The sequence below is a fragment of the Mobula birostris genome, chromosome 2 (assembly GCF_030028105.1).
Source record: "Mobula birostris isolate sMobBir1 chromosome 2, sMobBir1.hap1, whole genome shotgun sequence".
NCBI classification, from domain to species: Eukaryota; Metazoa; Chordata; class Chondrichthyes; order Myliobatiformes; family Myliobatidae; genus Mobula; species Mobula birostris.
The window spans coordinates 230,277,634-230,300,183 of NC_092371.1; the positions used below are offsets into that span (position 1 = coordinate 230,277,634).

The window sequence follows — 22,550 nt, forward strand, 5'->3', positions numbered from 1 at the left end:
TCCTGTAAGAGTTACAGGTTGTTTTTAAAAAGTGCAAGATAATTTTGAATGATACAACTTACTAACAAAATTGCACTCCTGGCTATTGCAATGAATAGTTCATGTTGAGAGCTTGTAAAGTTTAAGTAAATGAGCAAGCAGCACAATTTTTGATTATAATCACAAATTACTGCAAGTCCGGTTCATTGATTAATTGGTGGGACTGATGGCGGGGGAGCTAGTTGTTGCATGGACCAGGCCCTCGTGCCACAGCATTTCCTGTTACAGCCACCCAGGAAAAGGGGGAGCCAAAGGAGGTGTGGAGGGCAGTACAGAGGTGTGGCAAGCACACTGGAATCCAGCTGGCTGGATGTCCCATTGGTGCTGCTGTCCAGTGTTTGTTCCCTGGAATACAAGCTGAATTGCCTTCATCTGCGGTTGTCCCAGCACGTAACAAGCTGGATTGCCTTGGTCTACAGCTGACCCAGCACGAGATTAGGAACTGTTGTGTGCTTGTTCTTGCAGAAATGTAACTCCATGACAACATCCCATGCACCATTAATCTTCAGGCCATGCCACTTAGGGATTTATGCTGATATTATTTTGTGACTGTATGTACTATGTTATGTAAACGGCAACAATGAATATCAGTCGAGACAGGTTATATAAAACCAACCAAACATTTATGATAGGGAAAGAACAAACGAAAACTTTAACCGGAAGTTAACCGTTATGCAGCCGTTTAACAAATCGTCACTTGGCACTGGTTCTTAAAGTGTTAGATGCGAAAACAGTTCTTAAAGCGATAAAGTCAGATATAGTTCTTAAAGTGATAAATTCGAAAGTCCAACAGATTTATACGTAAAATTGGGAGAGACTTCTCTGGAGAAGGATTTCTTCATAGACGTGACTTTCCTGCTGGTTCTGTCCAAAGGATTCATGATGCCGTAAATAAACAGTTTAAAACAACTGACCTTAAATTCTAGAGAGAGCAAACGTTTGCATGAACTCTTTTTTTTCTTTTGGCAAGAGTTATCTCGATGCAGGTCGCTACTCCTTCAATGAAGACTCAATAAGGTTGATCCTTTGTTAAACTGCCAAACGATGCCGACTCCTCTCACTCCTTCAAGTCCTGTACTTCGATAAAGCCTTTACTCCCCCTACTACTGCTGGAATAGGGTAAATCAGCACGTCTAGCAAAAATTTCCAGTCCAATAATATTGTATCTTGCAACAGAACGCAACACTCCATTTAAAAAAATGAAACTGTGTCACAAAAACAAACACACAACAGAAACGGAGACACAGCACGTTCTACCTGGAAACCTACAAACTAAAAACTAACTGCGTCATCTGGGGTCAACCCTTATATACCCATGGTACACATGTCATCACGTGACCTCACATCGGCGGGAAAATCACATCAGGTGACCTCCAAAAGACCATTACATCATTCTCACAAAAAAAAACACAGATCTCCTTGAGCATGTAACACCTCCCTCCAAAAAAATTTGGTCTCTTAAAGAATAAAATTTTAACAATTTGTACAAAAAAATACAAAGGTATAAAATTTACAAAATACACAATATATACAATCTTATCTTTCAGCCCTTTACAAACTAATGTACAGTAGGAGTGTTACAAATTTTAAAATATCACTCCAAAAAACAAATTTTCATTGCCTGTCTAGATGTTAAATGTACAATCAACGATTACATTATCTTTACCCTTAATATGAGTGATTAAGATATTGTATTCTGTAACATTAGACTCCAATTTAATAATCTTCTATTTTTGTTTTTCATCTTACTCAAAAACACTAATGGATTGTGATCAGTATGAACTGTGAGTGGTTTATGCGTAGAACCAACATACACTTCAAAATGTTGCAAAGCTAAAACAAGAGATAACAATTCTTTTTCTACTGTTGAATAATTTATTTGATGGGCATTAAATTTCTTAGAAAAATAAGCTACCAGACGATCAACTTCATCACCATCATCTTTTTGAAGTAACACTGCTCCTGCAGCTTCATCACTAGCATCTACAGCTAACAAAAATGGTTTTTCGAAGTCAGGAGATTTAAGTACAGGTTGACTACATATTATAGCTTTCAATTTATCAAATGCCTCCTGACAAGACTCTGTCCAGACAAACTTCTCATTTTTCTTCAAGAGATTAGTTAATGGAAGAGCAATGTTTGCAAAATCTTTACAAAATTTTCTGTAATATCCTACCATACCCAAGAATCTTCTGAGAGTTTTTCTACTAGTTAGAGTGGGTACTTCTAAAATTGCCTGAACTTTTGCTGGAACAGGTGCTAATTTGCCCTGACCCACAACATAACCAAGGTAAGTCACTGTGGCATGACCAAATTCACTTTTAGCTAAGTTAATAGTTAAGTTAGCTTTTGAAAGTCTCTCAAATAGTTTCTCCACCGCAGTAATATGTGCTTTCCACGTATTATTTCCTGTAACTAAGTCATCAGTATAGGCATCTGTATCTTTTAGTCTCTGAATCACGTTATTAATCATCCTCTGAAAAGTACCTGGTGCATTCTTCATCCCAAATGGAAGAACATTATATTCGTATAACCCAGATGGGGTTACAAATGCTGAAATCTCTCTACCACTGTCTGTCAATGGAACACATCAATAATCTTTTAACAAATCAATTTTTCTAAGGAATTTGGCCTGTCCAACTTTATACACACAATCATCTACCCTAGGGATTGGATATGCATCAGTTTTTGTCACAGCATTCACCTTTCTGTAATCCGTACAAAACCTAATACAATTGTCTGGCTTAGGCACCATAACACACAGTGAGCTCCAATTTGAATTAGAATGTCTAATGATACCATTCTCTAATGTAGACTTAATTTCTTGTTCAGCAAGTTCACATTTTTCCCTGTTCATTCGATATGGATATTGTTTTATGGGTTTTGTGTCTCCAACATCTACTTCATGTGTAGGGACGTCTGGAAATAAATCTCTCTACTTAAAAATTAACTGTTTCATCTGCTCTCTCTGCTCTGGCTGTAAATGAGCTAATTTTTCATTAGCATTAGTATTTTCCAGAATTTTTGAATTTGGTAACCTGGCTGAAATAATGTTGGGTTTAAAATGAGTTTCAGATGAATACTCTATTAAATTTTCATCAAGATCAGACTCACTATTGACCACAACAGTCATAGTAGTAGCTTCTCTCTCATAATACGGTTTTATCATATTTATGTGACACGGCTGTGTTGTCTTTCTCCAATCTGGGGTTTTTACCACGTAATCTGCACCATTTACCTTAGATTTAATCTCATAAGGACCATGAAATTTAGTTTGTAATGGGTTTGTTTGCACTGGGAAAAAACCCAGTACCTTAAATAACCTCATCCTAGCCTCCTTGTCATACCAAGTCTTCATCTTCTCTTGAGCCAACTTTAAATTTTCCTTGGCCAAGTTACAAGCTTTATACAATCTTTCTTTAAATTTCAAAACATAATCTAGCAAATTAGTGTGTACTTCTTTATTAATCCACTGTTCCTTCAACAAAGCCAAAGGTCCTCGAACTCTATGCCCAAACACAAGTTCAAAAGGACTAGAACCTAATGATTCCTGTACTGCCTCCCTTACTGCAGAATGTAGTAAATGTATACCTTCATACCAGTCCTTATCAATTTCCATACCTTATGTCCTAATCATAGTTTTTAGTGTAGAATGAAATCTCTCCAAGGCTCCTTTTGATTCTGGATGATAGTCTGAGGAAATAATCTGTTTTGTTCACAGTTTATAAACTATCTGCTGAAACAACCCAGACATAAAATTACTACCTTGATCTGATTGTATTTCCTTAGGCAACCCAAAATAAGTAAAGAATTTTATAAGAGCCTTTGTCACAGTTTTGGCTGTTATATTCCTAAGAAGTACTGCCTCTGGAAACCTCGACGCTGTGCACATAATAGTTAATAAATATTGATGTCCAGTTTTAGTTTTTGGCAAAGGACCTACACAGTCTACGATGATTTTTGAGAATGGCTCACTGAATACTGGAATTGGTTGCAGTGGGGCCACTGGAGTAACCTGATTAGGTTTACCCACAAGTTGACGCGTCTGACACGTTCTACGAAATGTCGCCACATCTTGTCTTAAACTAGGCCAACAAAAATGTTTAGAAACTTTGTTCATAGTTTTCTTTACACCTAAATGACTACCCAAAGGAATACTTATGAGCCATAGTTAAAATCTCATTTCGGTAAATTTTAGGAACTACTACCTGATGATTAACTTCCCATTCCTCACTAGCAGGAATTGTAGGCGATCTCCACTTTCTCATTAATACCCCCTTTTCAAAATAATATCCAACTGGCACTTTTTCAATTTCACTATCTGGAAGAGCTTGTTCTTTTAATTTAACTATCTTAGGATCTCTACCCTGCTCTGCTATCATCTCCTTTCGAGATAAAGACAAATCTTCCTGGTCAGACTTTCCACCAAAATCCTGATCAAATAACGTAGGTAAGGAAGTTTCTGATACATCCTCAAAATTTGAAGCTTGATTTGAACAGTCATGGGTAACAACCTCATTCTTTACATCAGTCTTTTTAGCCATAGCTCTTGTTACAACACAGGAAGAATCTGTGTTAGAATCCCTCAGAATTTGAATTTATTGTCAAATGCACTTCAGGAAAAACTTGTCCACCTGCTAAATCATTCCCTAACAAAAGGGAAACATCATTTACAGGTAAACTGGATTGTAATCCTACTTTAACAACGCCTGTAACTAATCCTGACCTTAAATTTACTTTATGTAAATGTACTGGCATAAGGGCACTCCCTACTCCTCTTATATAATTTACCTCAAGTGTCAGACTCATCACTAAACTTTAGTAAACTGTCTAATATTAGTGATTGAGAAGCTCCAGTATCTCTAACTATTCTTAATGGTACTGAATTGGATCCTTCGTTCAAGGATACAAATCCTTCTGTTATAGAAGTTTCATATCCCTTCTTAACTTGGTCAGACTCTGACACATCTTCATTAATATTTTCTGAACCCTGTGGCTTTACAGGTTTTTCAATACGCTGCATACAAGCATCTGGGACTACTACTTTCTCTTTCCTTTTCAGTCAGAAGCAATTAGATACTACATGTCCAGGTTTCTTACTATAATTACAAATAATACCAAAATGTCTTTCCTTCACATGTCTCCCTTCATCCTTACTTTTCTCACTAACTTCAGATTTAATTTCTGGTTTACCTTGACTCTCTGTGCTATTTTTCCTTTTAAAAATTTTACCTTGAGAAAATTTATTCTTGTGAATTAAAACATACTCATCAGCTAATTTAGCAATCTCCTGCAATATAGCAGTGTCCCATTCATTTAAGTATGTTCTCACTTCAACAGGAATGCTTCTTTTAAATTCCTCCTGCAACATCAGCTCTTTTAATTTATTATACTCCTCATTCACATTTTTAGTGGAAACCCATCTCTCAAAACACAGATTTCTCATAGGTAAATTCCGCATAAGTTTTTTCCACCGATTTCTTCAAAATTCTGAATCTTTCTCTATACGCTTCCGGAACCGTCTCATATGCCTTTAATATGTGCTGCTTAACAATATAATTCAGTGCTTGATCAGCATTTAAAGCTGTATAAACTTGTTGCGCCTTGCCTTTAATTACACTTCGTAACATCACTGGCCATTGGTCTTTCGGCCACTTTAAACTCAGAGCAAGAGTTTCGAAATGCTGGAAATATTTGTCCACTTCAGCTTCATTAAATGGAGGAGCCAAAATAACCTCATGACCAGCAATAAACGGTTTTGTAGAACCAGAAGACTGACTCCCGGACTTTATTTTCTGCATCTCTAGCTCAAATTTCCTCTGGTTTTCAACTTCTCTTTCTTTAAATTCCCTTTTTTTTAAGGGCCTCTCTTTCTTCGAATTCCCTGATTTTATTAGCCTCCATAGCCTCGAATTCCTTCTGTTTATTTACAGCTTCTAACGGACTCTTTTCCAAATCAGCTTCTAATTGCTTTAACTTTATTTGTTCAAGATGTACCTGCACTTCCAGATTACTCATTGGAAACTTATCTAACACCTCCTCATCAAATAAATTCAAATTAATATAATGCTCAGTGATTTTTCTTTGTGTGAAAGCCTTGGTGGAAATCCTCGTAATTCCTTTAATATCCAACTTCCTAGCAATCTCCAGTACCTCAGGTTTTCTCACATTCTCTAAAGACCCCGAGTCAGGTGTGACCAAAAACCCGTCAATATCCATTGTTGCCGAATACAACACACACACCAATCAAACCAAAAAAAATCAGATATTTCCTTTTTCCAAATCAAAATGGCAATTACCAGCACTTAAACTCAAAACTGGAACATCACCCGCGAGCCCCCACAGATTATGTTACGTAAGCGGCAACAATGAATATCAATCGAGACAGGTTATATAAAACCAACCAAACATTTATTAAACACGGATAAACGATAGGGAAAAAACAAATGAAAACTTTAACCGGAAGTTAGCTGTTATGCAGCCGTTTAACAAATCGTCACTCAGCACTGGTTCTTAAAGCGTTAAATGCGAAGTCAGATATAGTTCTTAAAATGGTAAATTTGAAAGTCCAACAGAAGGAGCTGGTGGTAGACCTAAGGAGGGCTAAGGCACCTGTGACCCCTGTTTCCATCCAGGGGGTCAGTGTCGACATGGTGGAGGATTACAAATACCTGGGGATATGAATTAATAATAAACTGGACTGGTCAAAGAACACTGAGGCTGTCTACAAGAAGGGTCAGAGCCGTCTCTACTTCCTGAGGAGACTGAGGTCCTTTAACATCTGTCGGACGATGCTGAGGATGTTCTACGAGTCTGTTGTGGCCAGTGCGATCATGTTTGCTGTTGTGTGCTGGGGCAGCAGGCTGAGGGTAGCAGACACCAACAGAATCAACAAACTCATTCGTAAGGCCAGTGATGTTGTGGGGATGGAACTGGACTCTCTGACGGTGGTGTCTGAAAAGAGGATGCTGTCCAAGCTGCATGCCATCTTGGACAATGTCTCCCATCCACTACGTAATGGACTGGTTGGGCACAGGAGTACATTTAGCCAGAGACTCATTCCACCGAGATGCAACACAGAGTGTCATAGGAAGTCATTCCTGCCTGTGACCATCAAACTTTACAACTCCTCCCTTGGAAGGTCAGACACCCTGAGCCAATAGGCTGGTTCTGGACTTATTTCCTGGCGTAATTTACATATTACTATTTAATTATTTATGGTTTTATCACTATTTAATTATTTAAGGTGCAACTATAACGAAAACCAATTTCCCTCTGGATCAATGACTATGACTAAATTTACACATTCAATTGGGGGAGACTTCTCTGGAGAAGGATTTCTTCATAGACGCGACTTTCCTGCTGGTTCTGTCCAAAGGATTCACGATGCCGTAAATAAACAGTTTAAAACAACTGACCTTAAATTCTAGAGAGAGCAAACCTTTGCATGAACTCTTTTTTTCTTTTGGCAAGAGTTATCTCGATGCAGGTCGCTACTCCTTCAACGAAGACTCAATAAGGTCGATCCTTTGTTAAACTGCCAAACGATGCCGACTCCTCTCAATCCTTAGAGTCCTGTACTTCGATAAAGTCTTCACTCGCCCTACTACTGCTGGAATAGGGTAAATCAGCACATCTAGCAAAAATTTCCAGTCCAATAATATTGTACCTTGCAACAGAACGCAACACACCGTTTTAAAAATGAAACTGCGTCACAAAAACAAACACGCAACAGAAACGGAGACACAGCACATTCTACCTGGAAATCTACAAACTAAAAACTAACTGCGTCATCTGGGGTCAACCCTTATATACCCATGGTGCACGTCATCATGTGACCTCACATCGGCGGGAAAATTACATCAGGTGACCTCCAAAAGACCATTACATCATTCTCACAAAAAAAAAACACAGATCTCCTTGTGCATGTAGCAGTTATCAGATCTCTAATGTATCTTGAATGCTTTTGCCAAGGCATATAGGACCTTTTCAAACATAAACAAAAACACGGGTCCTATATCAGCCACTTCCCAAGTAGCTGTTTATCTGACCCTCAATGGAAGTTGATGATATTCCCCTTGAAAATGTAGACCACTTTTCCTACCTAGGCAACATTCTCTCCTCAAAAGCAGACATAGACTCAGAGATTAACTACCGCCTGAGTAGTGCGAGTGGAGCTTACGCAAGATTAAGGAAAAGAGTCTTTGAAGAATGTGATCGACTGGTCCAAACAACACTTTTGGCTACAGGGCGGCTGTCCTCTGGCATTACTGTATGGAGCTGAATTATGGACTACCTACAGTAGGCACTGGAAAGCCCTGGAACAATACTATCAAAAATCCTTGGGACAAACTTGAACTTGAGTTCAACAGAAGTTGTGACAGGACAGCTTCAAAAATCTCATTGCATCGATTTTCAACTAATCATAAATATTTTGTTTATTACTTTGAGAAATGTTACAGGACTGTAAACACTAGAAGATAACATTGATACGTCTTGGAAAAATAGAAAGAAATGAGATACTGCAGTTGTTGGAATTGCTGAAATAAAGTGTTTGAAATTTCAGCATATCAGACAACATCGGCAGAAAAAGGAACATGCAATGTTTCACCATCTTGTCCTTTCATCAGAAGTAGTAAAGGTAATTTTGAAGGTGGTGTAAATAAGAAAGAAGCAAATAAAATCTGAAAGAGAAGAATAAAAAAAAGTCCTATTCAGATGTCCTTAATATGCAGCCTCTTTACAACAGCCATCTATTTTCACATCAGCACACACCTTCCCTTTTATTCTTCTCGTTCTTGTTACCCTTAATTTCTCTGCATCTTTTAAAAGTTGTTGAATTTAGAAGTTATCCAAGATCTAATAAAGGGTCATTGACCTATCCAAGATCACAGGTATGAGAACATTAAAATATTATCTTAAAATTTATCAAATCTATAACATGTATTGTTGAAAACCCAATTGTGGATGTTTGCAAATTATAATTACCAACTATGGCTGAATAATTGGTAGATGTCTTTTATAGTGATTTGAATGATAATTGGCAATCAGGTTTTGCAATAATGCAACATGCTCATGTATGTCTATGTTAAATTCTGATCTTGTGTGTTCATTCATTATACTGACTGGATTCCTTTGGGGAGAAAAGTTTGAAATGTTTCATAAATTACCAGCATAATGATACGTAGAAATCACTGCAACAAGATTTTGCTGCCAGTATTAGTAAATACAATTATTTACAATAGTTCTACTAGTAAGAAGTTTCACTAAATATATACAGAGCAATTGAAAGACATCAATTGTAGTCAATAAAATAAATTAGTAACAGTAAACACTTGTAAACTAAAGTACAGTAATTCCTCGTGTTTACAGTATTTCATAATACTTTTATGAAATAAATATGTCAAATATAATATTTTATTGCAGAATTATCCATTTATGAATCAGGAACAGTTGGAGATTATAATAGGAAGAATGGATCCCAACCAGGCAAAGGAGGTGAGTGTGGCATTATTCAATATCTATTATTATTATCATAGATTTCAATATTTTTGGGTGCTTTTCTGTTGCACTGACAGTAAAAAGTAGAGTGAACAAACTGATGTTCTCTTGACTTCAGTAAATGCGATACTGCTACTTTCTAGGTGAAATTGCTATATTTTCAGTGTGAATTAACCATTGGTTATGAATATTACACTGTTATTAACCACCATTAATAACACTAGACATTAATATTAACAATGAAGGTTGATGTGATTCAACTTCATCCTAGAAGTCCAGTTCATTGGTTAACTGACGTGAAGCTTTCTTTTTAAGGTTCGACAAGATGCTTTGCACACCCTGTGCTGTGCTCCTCCATCTGACGTATTGAACAGTGAATACTGGGGAACTCTCTGCAAATACCTTGCAGCAGCTCTTTCAGATCCAGATCCTACGCTGAGTGTAATAAGTTAAAACTAAACCCTTAGAATTTACTAAACACTGGAAGTTACTACTTGGTTGGGAACTATTTTACGATTTTCTTAAAGTAACTGTTTGCATTAACTGATTAATTGCTCCCTTTTGTTGTCTATTGTAGAAAATAACAGAATATATTTGGGCCATAGCCATTTTGCTAAAAGTGTTTTAGATGTTGTAACCTTGCATTTTCAAAAGTATTGTAAGTGTTAAAGAAAATTGGATTTGTGCAAAGCGTTACAAATACTGTATGTGGCATCATGAGTACATATTGGCACTTTAAAAACTTATTCTTCTGCTGTCTTGTGGCAACAGGATGGACAGTGGAATCCATTGAGTGGCTAACAAATGGTTAGAGGTTGTGTTCTATCTATGGGTCCAGTACAAAGTCAGATGACATAACAATAAGGTTTCTGAGGTGGGCGTGTACTAGGCTAGAATATAAAATTAATATTTAAAATCAAAATACTTGAAACACCCTGCAAGTCAGGCAGCGTCTACAAAGCCAGTTTAACATTTCAGGTTTCGTCAGAACTTAGGAAGTAAGAATGCAAATTAATTTCGAATTGCAGAAAGGTCGGGGAAGGGTGGTTTTGTATGATCCAAGGTTTATAGAACCATCTCATAAATAGATAAATGAGAGGAATCAGAGAAAAAAAATCTGAAGCGATGTTAAATTTAAGGAAAGGAAGTTAGCTTTCTAGAATTGTCTGTGAAGAGTGAAAAACTGAAAAACTAGGTTGATCTTACAAATCTGTATCAGCAGCCTTCACATTTTGGTTTTACAGCTTCACAGCTTCAGCATGTTTCTTTGTTTGCATTCTCTTTTCTCCCTCCCCTCCTCTATATTTCTATCATATGAATGATGCATTATTGGAGCTAGTTCCTTTGTGCATCCATTCCTCCCCTACCCTCTTTGCAATTTGAAACTAATTTATTACATCACTTTCCCTGTTCTCTTGAAATTTTAATTTTGATCTTGAAATGCTAATGCTGTTTCCCCTTCCAAAGATAATTCTTGACGTGAGTTCCTCAAACATGTTATGCTATTTATTCAGATTCCAAGTTCATTGATTTTTAACTTAAAGTAAAAAATTATTTGCATTTGGCAAAATTTCTCTGGTAACCTGAATGAAAGGAAAATTGTCTCTTTGTACTTTGTGTAGTGTATTAAGAGCAAAACTACTGTTTTTTAAGCTCTTGATACTATACACTATAACTCATTGGTTTTTTTAAGTGCTCCAAAACTACAAACTGATTTACACAATGCCACATTTTGTGCGCCTTTCTGAAAGATTAATGCTGGTCATTAAGTAACATTGGACTGACTAGAGCAAGACATTTTGCAGCTGTTCTTAGCCCAAATCTTGTCAAAAATAGTGTAATATTCACTATTTCCTTAACCCTTAACAATTTCTCCTTTGGCTCCTCCTAATTCCTTCAAACCAAAGGAATAGCCATGGGCACTTACATGGGTCCCAGTATGCCTGCTTTTTTGTCGGCTATGTGGAACAGTCCATGTTCTTAGCCTGCGCCGGCATCACACCCCAACTCTTCCTATGCTACATTGCCGACTGCCTTGGTGCTGTTTCCTGTACCTATGCTGAGCTCATCGATTTCGTGAACTTTGCCTCCAAATTCCGCCCTGTCCTCAAGTATACTTGGTCCATTTCTGACACCTCTAAAGGTTCAAAGGTTCATTTTATCATCAAAGTATGTATGCAGAATACATCTCCAAAATTTGTCTTCTCCAGATAGCCACAGAATACAGAAAACCCAAACTTGCTGCTACACCTCCTCCCTCACTATTGTTCAGGGCCCCAGGCAGTCCTTCCAGGTGAGGTGACACTTCACCTGCGGCTTTGTTGGAGTCATGTAATGTCTTCGGTGCTCCTGATTTGGCCTCCTATATATCGGTGAGACCCGACGTGGATAGGGAGCACATTTCATCAAGCACCTTCACTCCAACTACCACCAAAAGCAGGTGGCCACACATATCAGTCTTACTTCCCAATCTCTTTCCAACATGTCAGTCCATGGCTTCTTCTTTTTATATTCTGTCTGGGTAGCCTCCAACCTGATAGCATTAACACCGATTTCTCAAAGTTCCACTGTTTATGCCCCCTGCCCCCACTTTCACCATTCCCCATTCCTGTTTCCCTCTCTCACCTTATCTCCTCACCTGCCCACCTCTTCCCTCTGGTGCTCCTCACTATACACTTTCTTCCATAGTCTTCTATCCTCTCCTATCAGATTCCTCCTTCTCTAGCTATTTAAATCTTTCACCTGTCAACTTCCCGGCTCTTTACACCATCCCCTCACCCCTCCCGGTTTCACCTATCGCCTACCACCTTGTACTTTTTCCTCTCCTCCTGCACCTTCCTAGTCTGACTCCTTCCCCCTTCCTTTCCAGTCCTGAAGAAGGGCCTTGGCCCGAAATGTCAACTATTTACTCTCTTCCATAGATACTGCCTGGCCTACTGATTTCCTCCGGCATTTTGTGTGTGTTGCTTTGGATTTCTAGCATCTGCAGATTTTCTCCTGTTTGTGTAATATTGAAACTTTGTATCTGGTGAGATTTTCAATAATATTTAATCTGAAAAGCATAGCTGATATAAATTTCTAGTAATGCCAAAGACACAAACTAAACATTAAAGGGCCGGACAAATCTGTCCTTTGGTCATTGACGTTACTGTCTGCTTAAAAAATTCTGGGGTAAGCCAATCCTAAGAGTGATTCCAGTTGTCAGAACTGAAGGAGCTTTCATTAGGTTGCTGCTCAGAACTAGCGGATAGAAATGCCAGAGGAAAACTCCAAGGGGAACTGATTTCATGGTCATTAGGGGGAAAAAGAGGTGAGGTAGATATTACTGATAATGAGGTATATGTAAAGGCTATAGTTCGTTCTATGAATATCAGCACTGCATCAGTGCTTAAGAGTTATATTTCTCAAAAATTGTAGGTTACCCTCTCAGGCCAGCAGTGACCAGTAAACTGCCATGAGGTATAATCTCAACAGAGGCAGACTAAAGGATGTTCAGAAGAGATTTCTGAGTGAGGGTGGCCCTAAATTTGACAAAGGGAAAGGCGCACACACTTGTTTATTATTATAGGTAGTGCTTGGTTGTACTGTCACCATAAGACCATAAGACATAGGAGCTGAATTAGGCCATTCAGCTCATCGAGTTTGCTCTGCCATTCCATCATGGCTCATCCCAGATCCCACTCAACCACGTACACCTGCTTTCACCACTCTCTGGTGAGAAAAATTCCTCCTCATTTCTGTTCTAAAAGGTCGCCCCTCAATTTTGAGGCTGTGCCTTCGAGTTCTGGATACCCTCACCACAGGAAACATCCTCTATGCATCCACCTTATCTAGTCCTTTTAACATTCGGTAGGTTTCAATGAGATCCCCCTGCATTTTTTGAAATTCCAGTGAGTACAGGCCCAAAGCTGTCAAACACTCCTCATATGTTAACCTCTTCATTCCCATGAGTCATCCTCGTGAATCTTCTCTGGACTCTCTCCAATGACAGACATTCTTTCTGAGATATGTTGACAATACTCCAAGTGCGGCCTGACTCGTGTCTTATAAAGCTTCAGCTTTATCTCTTTGCTTTTATGTACATTTGCCTTCTTTACTACAGACTCAACCTGTAAATTGACCTTCTGGGAGTCTTGCACAAGGACTCTCAAGTCCTTCTGCACCTCTGTTTAAACCTTCTCCCCGTTTAGATAATAGTCCACACTATTGTTCTGTTTACCAAGATACATTATGGTTCATTTCCCAATACTGTATTCCAGCTACCACTCTTTTGTCCATTTTTCCAATTTGTCTCAAGTTCTGCTGCAATCACATTGCTTCCTCAGCACTACCTACCCCTTCACCTAGCTTTGTATCATCCACAAACTTTTCTACAAATCCATCAATTCCATTATCTAAATCATTGATAAGCAATGTGAAAAGTAGTGGTTCTAATACTGACCCCTGAGGAACGCCACGAGTCACTGGCAGCCAACCAGAAAAGGTCCCCTTTACTCCCACTCACTGCCTCCTGCCTGTCAGCTAATCCTCTATCCATAACAGTATCTTTCCTGTAACACCAATGGATTTTATCTTGTTAAGCAGCCTCATGTGTGGCACGTTATCAAATGCCTTCTGAAAATGCAAGTAAATGACATCCACTGCCTCTCCTTTGCCTACCCTGCTTGTTACTTCCTCGAAGAACTAACAGATTTGTCAGGCAAGATTTCCCTTTGCAGAAACCATGCTGACTTTGACTTATTTTATCATTTGTCTTCAAGTTCCCCGAAACCTCATCCTTAATAATAGACTCCAACACTTTGCCAACCACTGAGGTTAGGCTAACTGGCCTATAATTTCCTTTCTTTTGCCTTCCTGCCATTCATGTGGGAATATACTGGTAATATAGAAAATGCCTGCTGTCTCTGAAGCAAAACACCATTACACAATAAAGCTTAGAGTTTTGAAATAGAGACTAAATAATTTGATTTTATTTGTTCAAAATTTTTTTGAAGTGCAATAGAGGTGACTGTTGACATTGTAATGTAAGAAATATGATGCAAATTTCTCAGCCCACGTTTTTAAATTGAGAGAGTTCACCTTTTTTATTTGTTCAGTGCTGAAAAATAAATTGAATATTCAGTTTTACAAGGTAAATGGTATATGTATTGAATGTGGAGAATGGCAATGAAATTAAAAATAATACCTAATATTCTATACTCATTTCCTTCAGGATAAAGGCCTTCGATTCTATGCAAAAGCATTTTCATCATCAACATTCAGTATTTCAAGAGAAATCTACACAAGCCTGGGTATGATAGAATTTACTTGCAAGTTTTTGAGAAAATGGATCACTACTAAAAATAATAAGATATTTGTGGCTAGTTGAGAAGATGCTGTAATATTTTTAAAACATTTTAATATGTATAAACAGAAAAGTATCCAATCTGGCATTATTGTATATATTTCATGGAGTTGCTCCTTGAAATCAAATACAAACCAATTTAATGTCAATGAACTAATACAGCAATATCACAAAACTACTGTAACATTTGAAGCTAAACTGAATTGGAAATGAAGACAACAACATTTTTCATTTTTGCTGTTTGGTTCCAATTTGGTAGTTTACATAAGTGGATTAATTTAAGGTTGTTTGCTGTAATTAATTAATTATTTTATTGTAAATGCAGATAATTTTTAATTAACCTACTATTTGAAACTGCTGCACAATGTCATGATTTGCTTATCACACATTTTATAAATTGAAAACATACATTGTTATTAGTTATGTTGAGGTTAGAGCCATGATCACGTATGCAGAAATTAACCCTGGGCTAGAAATTCAACTGCATTGCAGCAAACCTATGTCTACTATCTGACCAATTCATCAGAATCAGAATCAGGTTTATTATCACCAGCATGTGACGTGAAATTTGTTAACTTAGCAGCAGCAGTTTAATGCAATACATAATCTAGCAGAGAGAAAAAAAATTATAAATAAAATAAAAATAAATAAACAAGTAAATCAATTACGTATATTGGATAGATTTAAAAATGCTTGCAAATACAGAAATAATGTATATTAAAAAAAATGAGGTAGTGTCCAAAGATTCAATGTCCATTTAGGAATCGGATGGCAGAGGGGAAGAAGCTGTTCCCGAGTGTGTGCCTTCAGGCTTCTGTACCTCCTAGCTGATAATAACAGTGAGAAAAGGGCATGCCTTGGGTGCTGGAGGTCCTGAATAATGGATGCTGCCTTTTTGAGATACCGCTCCCTAAAGTTGTCCTGGGTGCTTTGTAGGCTAGTAACCAAGATGGAGATGACTAGATTGACAACCTTCTGCAGCTTCTTTCAGTCCTGTGCAGTAGCCCCTCTATACCAGATGGTGATGCATCCTGTCAGAATGCTCTCCACGGTATAACTATGGAAGTTTTTGAGTGTATTTGGGAACTTGAAGCTTCTCACTCTCTCCACTTCTGATCCCTGTATGAGGATGGGTATGTGTTCCTTTGTCTTACCCTTCCTGAGGTCCACATTCAGCTCTTCCGTGTTACTGACGTTGAGTGCCAGGCTGTTGCTGCAGCGCCACCCCACTAGTTGGCATATCCCACTCCTGTACGCCCTCTCATGGTCACCTAAGATTCTACCAAAAATGGTTGTATCGTTAGCAAATTTATAGATGGTATTTGAGCTATGCCTAGTCACACAGTCTTGTGTATATAGAAAGTAGAGCAGTGGGCTAAGCAGTCATTAAACTAATTCACCATGGTGGAGCAAGTGGAGAAAATTGTCAAACTGTTCATCCGGCAATCAGTTCTGGATAAGCAAAACATCACTCCTAACAATAATCAGGAAGTCAGATCGATTATCTTCGGCACCCATTATAAAAAGTACCTCAACTCCATGCATGAGCATCTTCCTGAGACAAATCAGAGGCTGAACCAGACTGTTTGGAACCTTATCACAATTAATTCTTGGATCACTGTTCTCTCTAAGCTTTGCAGTAACTAAAATGTTCCTACGCATATAGCCTTTCTTGCCACACAGCTGGAACTTTCTTTTATATAATGTCAATATAAAGTGCCAGACAGTTTTCAGGGATGTAAAAGTTTCCTGCTCAGAACAATGGTTGGCCTGTGAAGCTGTGAAAAAAAACTAGACGGAGCATTGCCTGGGATGATAACCACTGACATATCTACAATATGACATTATGAAGGCCATTTATTTTACCTCTGTAACAATGTCTACTACTGTTCCACTGCCTTAACTTACCTACAATTAAAAATATTATCCTTGTTTTTATTACTTTCAGATTTAACTGTTCTTATACACTCCTGATTGCTCTCCTCAGACATGCAATTAACTAAAGCATCATGTTCTAACTCGCATTAGGTCCTGTAATTTTTCATTTCACTTTCTTTCATTTGTTCTAAGGTAAGTAACGTCACCTTTGTAAAAATCTCGAGTGCCATTTTCAGATCTCTTTAAGGCCTCTTTCTTACCTTTTGTTTTCACTTGCTATGACATAGGACATAGAAGGAGGACTTTTGCCCCATTTGTGTCATGCCAGATGGAGCAATCACATCAATCCCATTTCCCAGGATGTCGCTTTCTTTACGAGGACATCAGCATAGAAACATAGTAAACCTACAGCACAGTACGGGCCCTTCGGCCCACAAAGTTGTGCCGAACATGTCCCTACCTTAAAAATTACTAGGCTTACCTATAGCCCTCTATTTTTCTAAGCTCCATGTACCTATCCAAAAGTCTCTTAAAAGACCCTATCGTATTCACCTCCACCACCGTTGCCGGCAGCCCATTCCACGCACTCACTACTCTGAGTAAAAAAACTTACCGCTGTCATCTCCTCTGTATCTACTCCCCAGCACCTTAAACCTGTGTCCTCTTGTGGCAACCATTTCAGCCCTAGGAAAGGCCTCTGACTATCCACACGATCAATGCCTCTCATCATCTTATACACCTCTATCAGGTCACCTCTCATCCTCCGTTGCTCCAAGGAGAAAAGGCCGAGTTCACTCAACCAGTTCTCATAAGGCATGCTCCCCAATCCAGGCAACATCCCTGTAAATCTCCTCTGCACCCTTCCTATGGCTTCCACATCCTTTCTGCAGTGAGGTGACCAGAACAGAGCACAGTACTCCCAAGTGGGGTCTGACCAGGGTCCTATGTAGCTGCAACATTACCTCTTGGCTCCTAAATTCAATTCCACAATTAATGAACGCCAGTTCACCGTATGCCTTCTTAACCACAGAGTCAACCTGCGTAGCTGCCTTGAGCGTCCTATGGACTTGGACCCCAAGATCCCTCTGATCCTTCACACTACCAAGAGTCTTACCATTAATGCTATACTCTGCCATCAATGTCCTCTTTTCAAATAACGAGGCTTCCCCTACTCCACTATTGAGGCTGCCTTTACCCACACCTTGTTCACTTCCTGAACATCCACACTCACCCTCATCTTCCTAGTGGCTTAACAGTGATGGAGTTTCTCTTGTCCTTACCTCCAACTCCGTGAGTCTCCACATCCAACACGTCATCCTCTGCAACTTCCGCTATCTCTAAAGGGATCCTAACACTAACCATATCCTTACCGTACCCTCACTTTCCATTTCTGCGAGAATCGCTCCCTCTGTGATTCCCTCTCTGTTTGTCCCTCTCCACTAATCTCCATCCCAGAAACTATCCCTGCAAATGACCAAAGTGCTACACCTGCCCATTCACCTCCTCCCTCACCTGCTTTCAGGGCCCTAAATAGTCCTTCCAGCTGAGGGAACACTTTACCTGCAAATCTGCTGACATAGTCTATTGTATCTGGTGCTCCCGATGCAACCCCAACCTCCGGGCTGCGGACCGATACATTGCCGCAATCTGGGCCGACATTTACGTGCCGGGCGGCACCTAATTAATTAGCTTGTTTATTTCGGCTTTTTTCTTAAAGATGTGCTGGCTGCTTTCCAACTACCGCTGCGTCGCTGCATTCTTCACGGCAATGTATCGGTACGCGGCCCGGAGGTTGGGGACCACTGCTCTACATTAGTGAGGCCTATGGTAAATTGGGGGACTGCTTTGTCAAGCACCTCTACTCCATCCACCAAAAGTAGAATTTCCTGGTGGCCAAACATTCCAATTCAGGTTCACATTCCCATTCCGACATGTTGGTACATGGCCTCCTCTTGTGCCACGATGAGGCCATCTTCAAGGTGGAAGAGCAAAACCTTGCATTCCGTCTAGGTTGCCTCCAACCTGATGGTATGAATATTGATTTCTCCTTCTGGTTAAAAAAAAATCCCTTTCCCTCCCCTCTTCTATTCCCCAATCTGGCCTCTTACTTTTTTTTCCACCTGCCTGTCACTCCCCCTGCTTGGTGCCCCTCCCCTCCCCTTTTCTCCCATGATCCACTGTCTCCCCTATAAAATTCTTTCCCCTTCAGCTCTTTACATTTCTTACCCACCTGGCTTCACCTGTTACCTTTTAGTTATTCTTCTTCCCTTTTCCCCGACCTTTTCATTCTGGCATCTTCCCCCTTCCTTTCCAGTCCTGAAGAAGGGTCTCGGCCAGAAACATCAATTGTTTGTTCATTTCTATGGATGCTGCTTGATCTGCTGAGTTCCTCCAGCATTTTGTATGTGTTGTTTTGGATTTCCAGCATCAGCAGAACTTCTCACATTTACCATTTCCTTTTACATTATGTCACTGTATCCCTGTGCTAACTTTGTCTGACATGTCCATTAGCTCTTCATTGCATCTTTTTGCCATTTTTGTTTCTATGCTGAGGGACATTTTTCAGTAGACTGTAAACTTAACAGCACTTTGAAATGTGTGAGGTAAAGTGCTCACTGGTAGTGTGCAAACTCCGCAGGCAACACTGAGTTCAGGGTCGTATTGGATCCTTCAATCTGTGAAGCACAATATAAGTTGCTGTGCTACCATGCTATTCAGAAATTGCTTCCATCCCTGCACCTTTCCAAGATATCTGTACTCCATGTCTGGACTTCATTCAGTTTTACAGCTGGCCTGATCCAATCTATTTTAAATTAGGATATTTTATGAGTAAGTCATCAGAATCAGAATCAGGTTTTTATCACCGGCATGTGTCATGAAATTTGTTATTTGGTTTACTACAACTTTTGTATACTTTAGATGGTTGAATCCTACTTTCTCTGCTTTTTAGCAAATCATTAGCCTCCTCAATTTAATGGCCTTTGGTAGCATTTTCCCTAACTTCTTATTTATAACTTATAACTTAAATAAAAATTGATTTACCACTATTTATCTGCAAGTATGCAGTATCTTACATTTTGATAATTTGCTTCAAACATAGAATTTTCTTTGTAATATGTATGTTACACTTGTATCTGTTTTCTTGTAGCTAAGCATTTGGAGTCCTGCTTTACTTCGCATCAATGTTCATTTCCCACTCTTTCTGTTAGTATGGATATAACAAATCCTGATGTTATACAGATGCTTAAAAAGGTAACATTTGATGCAAATTGAAGCCCTTGTGTTTTATGGTTGTATTAATGTTGAGGTTTTTAAATTAACCTTAACTTACTTTCTTACAGTTTCGTCTTCTTAATGAGTTTCAGAAAGAAGTTCCATCCTTCTGGATTCGTCATCCAGAGAAGTATATTTTAACACTATGATAATTGAGTTTCAGAAGAATTGGGAGGCATTTTAAGTCATGACTAAAATGTAAATTAATTTTTAAGGTTTTGTAATTAAAATTAATTGTCATACTGGGTAGTAGTGTACTTAATCATATCTGAATAAAATCATACTAAAGACATTTGGACTAATTAAAATATCTTGGAATATTCTTCTTGTGGAGGTATTGTTTGATGTTGCTTTAAAAAACGTATGAGTAATATTGCATGGCAAGTATTTGTGATTCTTAGCTAAGTAGTTTGCAATTTTTGATGTTCACTTTTCTGAAGGTTTATGGAGGAGATAGTGGAGAGCACTCTGTCATTACTGTCAGCAACACATAAACAGAGTTTTAATACTGACACGTCAGACCATGTACTGGAACCTGTCTATTTCCTGGCACTGTTGGATGTAAAAGCCTGCTGGTTCAAGAAATGGATGGTAAAAATAATAAGTATATAAGAATCTTATTTATGTTGGACAGTGAATCCTTAAATGATGCTAGTGCACTTAAACTGAATGGAATAAGACGTTGATAAATCAGCAGAATAATGGAATTTGTCTATACAATCTTTTTTTGGATATTTTTCCATGCAAGCTTTTGATCACTGTTTATAGAACTTGTTTTGTTTGCATTATTCTGCCTTTTTAATAGAAATGGTCATTGTAAATTACAGCTTCCTTTTTGGGTGCATTTTAATTGCAAGCTTTTTATTTCTACATCAAAATATCCTTTAGCAGCTCTGTCCAGCTAATTAGTTTGATATAGGATGGTCTGAGTTCATAGTACGTTGCAGCGTAATGTCAAATTAGTTAGAAAACAATGGAGAAACAGAGCTTACAGATTCTGCAGATGCTGGAAATCCAGAGTAACACATATAAACTGCTCACCAGGTCAGGCAGTATCTATAAAAAGTAATAAACAGCTGACATTTCGGGCCAAGACCACTCATCAGGATTCGAAAGGCAGTGGGAAGAAGGCAGTTTGTTATTAAGCTGAGCATTTTCACCAGAAAAACAGGCTGTGAAGGATACACACTCTTAATTCAGTCTCAGACACTTCCAACAATGCACTTACCAGGATTAGCTGATATTTCATTTTGCTGCACTCTAAGGCATTTAAAGTTACAGAAAATGGGAATGAGTGTGGGGAGTAATGAATCTCTGTGTTCCAGTAGAGGGAAAGAAAAGCTGAATGACACATGGTGATGGTGCTGGCTGCAGGAGAGTGATGAAGTCTTGCACATCGCAAACAAAATGTTTGGAGGAGGAGATTAAGTACAGTAAGATCAATGAGAATAGAGAAGGAGAGAATAATGGGGGGAAAGTGCAAAAATCAATGTAGCAACTATGAGACACCAGCCACTGTACAGACGAATCTTTGAAGATTCTGGAAATCTGAAAAGAAAACAAAGATGTTGGAAATGTTCACTAGATTAAGCAGCATTTGTGGAAAAAGAGACCACTTTAATGTTTTCGATCACTGACATTTCATAAGAATGACCTAGTTTAAATATATATTATAAAGACTGGTTACCTGAAGTCCTAGGATTGTGTAATATGACTAGTTAGAAGATCAGATGCTGTTCTTGAATTGCCATGAGCTTTTGATAGTCTTGGAATAGTAGAATGTAGAATTGAAGTGACAGGTAACTGGACAATCATGATCACCAGTGCAGACTGAACGAAGCTCTATTGAACAGTGAAATTATAAGCATCCACAAGAATGACACTAATCTTGCATATGCTTGGCGGTTTAATTCAGGGGTTCCCAAACTGGAGTCCATGGATCCCTCGGTTAATGGTGAGGTCCATGGCATTATAAAGGGTGGGAACCCCTGGTAAATTCTCTGTCCTACTCCCACTCTGACCTCTTTCTCTTTGGCCTTGTGCACTGTATTCAGCAAAATCCCAACATAGTTTTAGCAGCTGAATTTTGTCTTCTTTCCTGGCACATTAGAGCTCTCAGGATTTGACATCGAATTGGTAAGTTGGTTTATTATTGCCACATATGCTGAGATACAGTGAAAAAATTGTCTTGCATGTCATTCATACAGATAGTTTCATATCAACAGTGCACTGAGGTAGTATGATGTAAAACAATAAGGGAGGAACCATTCAGAACTGTTATAACAGTGGCATAGAACCTGTCCCTGATGCGTGCTTTCAGGCTTTTGTCTTTTCTGCCCAGTGGGGGTGGGGGGGGGGAAGAGTGTCAGAAGAGAGGTAGGTGCGATCTTTGATTACGCTGGTTGCGTGACCGAGGCGATGAGAAATGTAGACAGAGTCTATATGACATAGGAGCAGAATTAGGCCATTCAGCCCATCAAGTCTGCTGTGCCATTCCATCATGGCTGATCGCAGA

At 38.8% G+C, this 22,550-nt stretch overlaps 1 protein-coding gene across 2 annotated transcripts in view; it reads left to right on the forward strand.

Moving 5' to 3' along the window:
- Positions 1 to 22,550, forward strand: part of tbc1d32 (TBC1 domain family, member 32) — a 241,352-nt gene that overhangs the window by 64,627 nt on the left and 154,175 nt on the right. For both annotated transcript variants that reach the window (XM_072279190.1, XM_072279195.1), the window contains exons 5-10: positions 9,466 to 9,537; positions 9,856 to 9,981; positions 14,753 to 14,831; positions 19,911 to 20,014; positions 20,104 to 20,165; positions 20,476 to 20,626. In XM_072279190.1, the coding sequence (XP_072135291.1) occupies positions 9,466 to 9,537; positions 9,856 to 9,981; positions 14,753 to 14,831; positions 19,911 to 20,014; positions 20,104 to 20,165; positions 20,476 to 20,626 (594 nt within the window). The remainder of the gene's footprint in view (positions 1 to 9,465; positions 9,538 to 9,855; positions 9,982 to 14,752; positions 14,832 to 19,910; positions 20,015 to 20,103; positions 20,166 to 20,475; positions 20,627 to 22,550) is intronic.